The sequence below is a fragment of the Notolepis coatsorum genome, assembly GCF_963971535.1.
Source record: "Notolepis coatsorum genome assembly, chromosome: 14".
NCBI lineage: Eukaryota > Metazoa > Chordata > Actinopteri > Aulopiformes > Paralepididae > Notolepis > Notolepis coatsorum.
The window spans coordinates 100,993,798-101,001,940 of NC_140178.1; the positions used below are offsets into that span (position 1 = coordinate 100,993,798).

General features: G+C 52.2%; 1 protein-coding gene across 1 annotated transcript; it reads right to left on the reverse strand.

The window, feature by feature from the left end:
- Positions 1–383: 383 nt before the first annotated feature.
- On the reverse strand, positions 384–7,052 carry LOC311241089 (U5 small nuclear ribonucleoprotein 200 kDa helicase-like; the record flags this gene model as incomplete). The annotated part of the gene is given in 3 exon segments (XM_084329783.1): positions 384–2,502; positions 2,505–5,282; positions 5,285–7,052. Coding segments are annotated over 3 exon segments (6,348 nt in total). The 3' UTR covers positions 384–700.
- Positions 7,053–8,143: the final 1,091 nt, after the last annotated feature.

The following is an 8,143-nucleotide window of genomic DNA, read 5'->3' on the forward strand; positions in this document are numbered from 1 at the left end:
GTGTGTTACCATGTATGTTTACCATGTACAATGTTACCATATATAATGTACCGTGTATAATGTTACCATGTGTGTTACCATGTATAATGTTCAGGCCTACCAGACCATGCAGCCTGCATGGTAGAGTTAGTAGTGTCCAACAACACTCAAACCTTTGAGTGTCCAAAAGGTGATAAGTCCTGGGTTGATCCACATCTTAGAAAAGGAAAGGAAAAGAAGTAATCCACTGGGAAGCACCACTGCAGCTGACCTGTCCTTGACTGTAATGTTAGACCAGTTCAATACCACATTAATATCACATTAATATCACATTACACATATGAAGTCCAATCCAGAACCAACACTCCCCTGTAGTGCCACCTTCTTTTCTGAAAGGTGCACAGATGACAATCATACCCATCAATCTGTATCTAACTTAAAAGTCCTGATTGGGGCTTTAATGGCAGCTGTTGACTAATGGTAAAGCACAATTACCATGTGTGGTTGACATGAGACATGTTATGCTGGCCATGACGTGATCTAAACTGAAAAACAACTACCCATATATATAAAAAGGTTACACTTAAGAGCATACATGACACCGGCATACTTAAAGACAAAGACAAGTGTTTCTGGTTTGTTATCTACAATAGGAACTCCTGTTGATCCCATTTCAGATGAGAACAGGACACCTGGTGATGGTGGTCGTCACGTGAGCCCACTAGTCTGAGTCACTGTCTCCGTCGCTGTCGGCCTCCTTCACGTCCACGCTGAACTTGTACTCCTGGTCGCAGCCCATGTAGGCATCACTCATGAAGTACAGTGTGTAGTTGTGAACACCCATCACTGGTGCCACGAAGTCCAGCTTGACCTTCGCTTTCTGCTGCAACGTCAGTCTCTTGATAGAAATGAGGCTGTTCGACTTGGGGTCTCCGATCACCACCCACCAGCCCTCCTCACGTTTCTGGGGGAAGAGGGGTGCAATAACGGGTCCAGTAACCTCCTCCTCTCTCTCTAGTTGAACCAGAACCAGAACTGGACCGCCACTCTTGATGACCTCCTTCTCGGCCACCTCGTATGACAGTTCAATATTGGGGTAGCGGTTACAGAAGCGAGCAACGTCAGCCATCTGGATGCCCGAGAGCTGCAGCAGCCCACTACAATCATCATCCTCCATTTCCATGATATCAAAGATACTCTCCACACCCTTGTCTGTGCATCGCTTGATGTGCTCAGAGGTGAAGAAGGGCAGTTGTTTGAGGTAAGAGTCCTTAGACCACATGGCCTGGGTGACCATCTGGGCCAGCTCCATGGCAGCCAGCGCAGGGCTCAGCCAGCCGTTACTGGAGAGCACATCTACACACGCCTGGATCAGACGCACTGCCTTGCTCAGGATCTCTTCCGTGTCAGACTGCAGCTCTGCGCTCAGCTGCATCCTGGACAGATGGGCCTGTAGCAGCAGGTTAGTCTTCACATGGGGATCGTTGAACTTGGGGTTGTTCAGTTTGTGGGGAACCTTCTGGGCCAACTGTCGCAGCAGGGCGTCCTCGTGGTGTCTGATGGGGATGTTCTTGTACTCTGCAGCGTTCGAAATGATCTCAATCAGCCCACGGATCTTTGTCTTGGCGTTCAGGGACATGCTGAACAACTCAATGGTGGTGTAGTTGATGTAGTAGTAGGCTGCGATCATGCCCAAGTTGAGTGGTGCCACGTCCATCTCATCCTCAATGCTGATGCACTTGGACTGCTCCAGGTCATGCAGCGTGTTCTCCACCAGCTCAGACAAGTGGTCTGACAGGTGACGATGAGACATGCCCTGCAGGTTGTAGTAGTTGGGGTTCTGGGTCATGCGGCGGTAGAGGAACGTCCAGGTCAGGTAGTCCACGGCATCCTGCTTGTTCTCCACCATCTTGGTGACAATCTCTGCGTTGAAGTGGTCGTGGAGACAGTGGTCCAGATGGGACTCTACTGGCAGTGGTTCATACAGGAACTTCTTGAAGAAGTCCTTCTTGGAGCCCTGGCACATGATAACACAGCGCCCCTCATCGTCCAGCATGGGCCTGTTGGCCTTGCCCACCATCTGCAGGACATCATAGATGGGGTAGTCCACGTAGGCGTGGATCTTGCCGTTGTAGTACTGAGTGTCCATGACAACAACCAGGTGTGCAGAGATGTTGGTGCCCCAGCAGAGCGAGCGTGAGGCCACCACCACCTGAACTGCACCTGAGTTGAACAGCTGCTCCACTATTTTGCGTTCCATGACGGACAGGCCTTCGTGCAGGTACCCCACTCCATTGGCTAGAGTCTCTTTTAGGGTCGCATCCTTCACCTTGTCCAGGAAAGGAGCCAGGTCCTTCTCAGTGCAATGGAGGAACCTCTGAGGAACCACGTCGGCAGCACAGAAGGTGAGGATGTCGATGGCCGTGAGGCGGGTCTGCCTGCGGGACGGGACAAACACCACGGCCGGCTTGGAGGGCGAGTGCTTCATGATGGCATGGTAGACCGGCTTGGCCATGGACAGCAGCGGGTCTGAGTGTGACTCACGTTGAAGCCCTGGATGTGCAGCTCCAGAGGCACGGGTCGGACGTTGGGGTGGAAGTTGAAAGTGGCCGTGGTGCTGCAGCCCAGCCAGTGGGCCACGTCTTTGGCGTTGGACAGAGAGGAGCTGAGGGCCACGATGCGGATGGGACGCTCTATCTGGGAAGAGATGTACCTCATCCTGGAGCAGATCACCTCCAACACAGGCCCGTTCTCTCCTCCGATGAGATGCGTCTCGTCCACGATGAAGAGGCTGACATTCTGAACGTTCTTCCTCTGCTTCCAGCGGCGAGACAGGATGTCCCATTTGTCCGGGGTGCTGACGATGATGTCCCCTTTCCCTAGCAGCTTCAGGTCTGTGCTGGTCTCTCCAGTCAGCAGCACCACCTTCTTGTTCAGAGCATCCTGGAACTTCTGGTGCCAGTCAATAAACACCTGTTCAGCCAGCGCCTCCATGGGCGTGATGTAAACACAGCGGCCCTCTGCGTTGTGTAGCAGCATTCTCAAAATAGCAAACTCAGCGCAGATGGTCTTCCCACTGCCAGTCGGAGCTCCAACAAACACATTGTCATCGCTGTTGTAGACGGCGTTGAACACTTGTGTCTGGATGGGGTTGAAGAAGGGGAACTTGTCCTGGTAGAGGGTCTCGAAGTCAGAGTGCCTGAGAGCGGTGACGGGCAGTGGCTGCAGGTCCAGCAGCTCGGTGGGTGGAGGGTACTTCTCTGGCAGGATCAGGTGACGAAAAGACACGGGAAGCTGGGTCTCGCATGAGAGCCAGCGGTCCGAGACCACGCGGATGAAGTACTGCGGCGGCAGGGGCTCGAACACAGGGACAAAGAAGGTGACCAGGTGCTCGTCCTGGGCGTACTTGTGTTTCAACAGGAAGTACTCGTGGTGGAGGATGACCTCGCTGTCCACATCTTCTACCAGGATCCAGAAGGCCTCAGACGAGCCATGGATCTTATCATCCCACTGGAAGTCAGGGGTGACTGTTAGTTCCACCTTCAGCGTGGAGCGGGTGATGGGCTGCAGGTGAACGGCCAGGTCCAGTTTGGAGAACTGGTGGACATATTTGTGGATGGTCTTCCCCATCTTGGGCATGCGGATCAGCTCACCTATCTCATTGTGGTTCAGGTCATAAAGGCGCTCAAAGGGGAAGTTCTTCTTCTCTATCTTTTTTATCACTTCCTCTGGAAGCTTCCTGAACTGGCGCAGAGGAGACATCGACTGCCACATTCTCTTGTCGATCATCTTGCAGAGGTTCATTGTCTTGTCGGTGAGCTGAGCCCAGCCCCTGTTCAGCACAATCTCGAATATGGCCCGCATCAGTCTTCCAGCACTCTGTGTAACATACACCATGTCAGCCATGAGAGCAAAGCCCTCCAGCTTAAGCTGAGAGATGTACGCCTGCAGCAGCACATTGATCTTAGCGCTAGGTTCCTCGATGCTTTCCTTGACTGGAATGGGAACTCTCTCCAGCAGCTTCTGAAGCTCCAGCTTCTCCTCCTCTCTCACGTTGATGTTCCTGAACTCAGAGGAGAGTGAGAAAACACGGAAGAGCTCAATCTCACTGAGCGTGGGCTTCAGCAGCTGGTTGTAGGTCTGAATGGAGTCGTGAGTGATGTAGAAGTGACTGGCAATACGTCCCAAGTCTGTAACCTGGAAGCTGCCAGTCCTCTTGTCGTATTTGATCAAGCTGTTCTTGTCGAGGACGTTGGCTGCCGTGTGCACCAGGTCCATCCTGCGCCTCTCCAGCAGTGGGTCAGCGCTGCGGTCGTCATGGGAGACGCCGTAGAGGGTGGGGTTTCGGAGCATGCGTACATACAGGTAGGTGTAGCCAAGCCAGTTAACAGCATCCTTGGTGTTCTGCACATTGCCCAGTACTATCTCAGCGTTGAGCATGTCGGGCAGCTTGCCAACCATCTGGCTCTCTATGGGGAGCTGCTGGTTGAGCAGGGACAGGTAGTACTGCAGCTCTCCGTGGGACGTGATCAGGATGCCCTCTCCCTTTGTGTCGTACTGAGGACGGCCGGCTCGACCAAGCATCTGTAGAATGTCCAGGGCTCCCAGCTCAGTCCACCTGCCTTTCTCAGGACTGTACACCTGGGTGCCTTTGATGATGACGGTGTGCGCCGGCAGGTTGACACCCCAGGCCAGAGTGGCCGTGGACACCAGGACCTGGATGTGCCGGTCAGCGAACAGATCCTCCGTCAGAGTACGGTCCACTCTCGACATACCGGCGTGGTGAATAGCAAAGCCATACGGCAGCAAGTCCTTTAGCTCGAGGTTCTTGCACTGCTCTGCCTCAGTCCTCAACACCTCCGTAGAAGCCGAACCTTCCCGGAGGAACAGGCCCAGGGTGTCCTTCTCCAGACACATGTCCCTGATGGCCCGAGCAGTCTTCCCCGTCTCCTTCCTGGAGTGGACAAACGCCAGGACCTGGTTCTTCCCAGCATGCTCCATGATCTTCTCATAGACTATTTCATTCATGATCTGGAAACGTTTGATGGCCTTCTTCTCCGTGATGCCAACGTAGGTCTGCTCCAAGGGCACAGGGCGGAAGCTGTTGTCAAAGTAGAAGAGACCCTTGGCAGAGTCCACGCGCAGCCAGGTGGCCACGTCCTCATAGTTGGGCAGCGTGGCACTGAGGCCCAGCAGACGCATGTCCTCCTGGGTGAGCTCCACGTTGCGGATGGTCCTCGCCACCAGGGACTCCAGCACGGGGCCACGGTCATCATGCAGCAAGTGGATTTCATCAATGATGAGGTGCAGACAATGATCTGGGTGGCGTTGATCTCCTCCTTACAGAGCTGGTGGTCGCCTGTCAGCTCAGAGACTGTGATGCCATAACTTGCCAAGCGCTTACTGAAGTTTCCCACCATCTCCTGTACCAGAGAGCGCATGGGAGCAATGTAGATGATCTTGAATTCATCCAGGTTGATGGTTCCATCCGGATTTATGTGTTTTCCAATCTCCCTCAGCATTGCCATCAGGGCCACATTGGTCTTACCGGCTCCCGTAGGTGCGCACACCAGCAGGTTTTCATCCGTCTCCATGGCCGTTTTGAACAGCTTACTTTGGATGCGGTTTAGGGTTTTGAAGCCTTCAAACCCAGCCTGGGCATACTTGGGCAGCTTCTCAATAGCCATAAGCACCTCATTGTCACCAAAAGGCTTGGGTTTGAGGGCAGGCACGTGGACTTCTTCATAGCCTTTGCGCTGCTTGCGAAAGGAGCCGTCTGGGAGCTGGCCCCTCTTGTTGGCCATGAAATGGCTTCCCTGGGTGAACGTCAGGTCCTTCAGGTCCTCCAGGTCCAGGAGCTGCCGGGGGGCCATGGACTCTCCGTGGCCGATGTCCATAGATTCCAAGTCGTCTACCCGAGACTTTCTCACCCTCTCCCTACGAGATCGCTCCTCCCTGATAATATCCTCCTTCTCAGTCTCCTGCAGCTGGTAAAGAATATTGGACAGTTCCAGATCAGACTCCATCTTCCCTATGATGTGTTCCTTCTCTGCCTCACTCTGAGCGCTTGCCAACATGGTACAATATTGGATCATCCGACGGTGCTGGCGGAGGATTTTGATGAAGTCAAACGTTTTGAACCCCAACAGTAGCACCAGCTGGTTCTCACATTCTCTGTCATCATTAGCCGTCTTGAGGATGTCCAAGACCTCGTCCGCTTTCTTTTGGGAGACAATGGCGGCGTCGTAGAAATGGCTGAGTTGACGCTGGAGCCAAAAGGCGTCGATGTCGCGCGGGTGCAGGTCCTTCTTCTTGGCAGTCATCACGTCACCCGTGACGCCGAGGTTAGCCGTGAGTGTGGAGCCCACATCTGCCTCCTCGCCCTCGCTGTCTTCATCCGAGTGTTCGTCCCGTACCTCGCCAAACTGGTCCTCATCCCCCTCCTCCTCATCAGATTCAAACTGGACATTCACACCATACGTTTCATCAATGTTGTCATCCATGTTCTGTAGCTCCTTATCACCACCATAGTCAGAGATCTTCTTGCCCAGGTTGACCAGCACATGGTAGCGTGTGTCATCAGTGGGCCCTAGGAGCTGCTCTACTTCACGCCGCCTTTCCTTATCTCTCATCTTCTCGTTCTTCAACACGGCCAAGACTTCATCAGCTGCTCCACAGAGAATATCACGTGGCTGATCTCCCAAGGCAGCCTGGATGAAGCTGAGCAGAACTTCATACGTCTCTCTGGTTTCTTTGGTTTTAGGCTTGTACACGATGCCAACCATCTCATCAATCCCTTCAGACAGAAGGGTAAAGCCCTTCATTTTGTTCATGTCGTGCCTGTCCTCATCTCTCTTTCGCCTCTTTGCCCGCCTCTCTTCCAGCATTTGAGGCTTGGTCCTCTGTGACTTGTCACCCATCTTGGTCCCCTCCAGTTTCCCCACCAGGGACAGCACCTCTCCAGTGGGTTCATCTCGCCGCATGCGGTCGATCAGAGAGCGGTCAGCTTGCAACACCAAGTTAGTGTTCGCTTTGTACTCATACTGCAAGCTACGCGCGGTCACATCCGCCATGGTGGAACTGTTTTAACGTAGCTAACTAACGTTAGCTATCGCACTTTCAGGGAATGGGGTTCTGCCAGCGAACTCAATATAGTTTCAGAGATAGATTTACTCTGCTTCGATTATAATTAAATAGGGCTCATTTGCCCATTAGTTTGATATATGATTCGTTTGATATATCTATTGCTTAGAATTGTGATTTTTTTTAAAGAAAAATATACGTTTCCCATACGTATGAATGGCACACACACACACGAGCGCCCACAACAACAACCCCCTTGTCGCTATTTCCGTTTCCGTATTGGCAGGAATATATGGGTACGGATATTCTCCTATAAGAATTAGCGGGTAAATGCTTAACCACTGTATGATGTCATAATAGACCTTCTAGAACACAAACGCTCTAGAAGGTTCTATGGTCTAGAATATTCTATTATGACCGCACCACAAACGTTCTAGAAGATTCTATGTTCTAGAAGGTCCTATTATGACATCATACAGCTAATTCTTATAGGAGAATATACGTACCCATATATCAAGTTAAATCAAATCAAATACAAAATACAATATCAAAATAACACAAGGTGAACGGGGAAGTCCTTGTAGTCTCGTTCAGTTCAATCCTACCGGACTGTTGGTGTAGCAATAGTTGACCAATAGTTGAGCATCAGGGGTATTCACATCAGGCTGGCATTAGCCTGGAGGTATATCAAATGTTCCGGGGTTGGCTCGCCATCGGGAGCCCTTGGAAGTCCTTGTAGTCTCGTTCAGTTCAATCCTACCGGACTGTTGGTGTAGCAATAGTTGACCAATAGTTGAGCATCAGGGGTATTCACATCAGGCTGGCATTAGCCTGGAGGTATATCAAATGTTCCGGGGTTGGCTCGCCATCGGGTATCGATCCAGCTGGGCACACTTGGTGATGGGTGGTCTGGACTGCTCCGGGATGCTGGTTGAGACTTGCGGGTTTCGGTCGGTTGGTTAGTCCTGTCCGTCTGGTCGATGCTGCTGGTTCGGAGGTCGAGGAGAAAAGCAGAGCTGGCTGTTGGAGCGCTGGCTGTTTTTATAGGAATCCAAGATGTTCCGGAACGTTCTATATGACA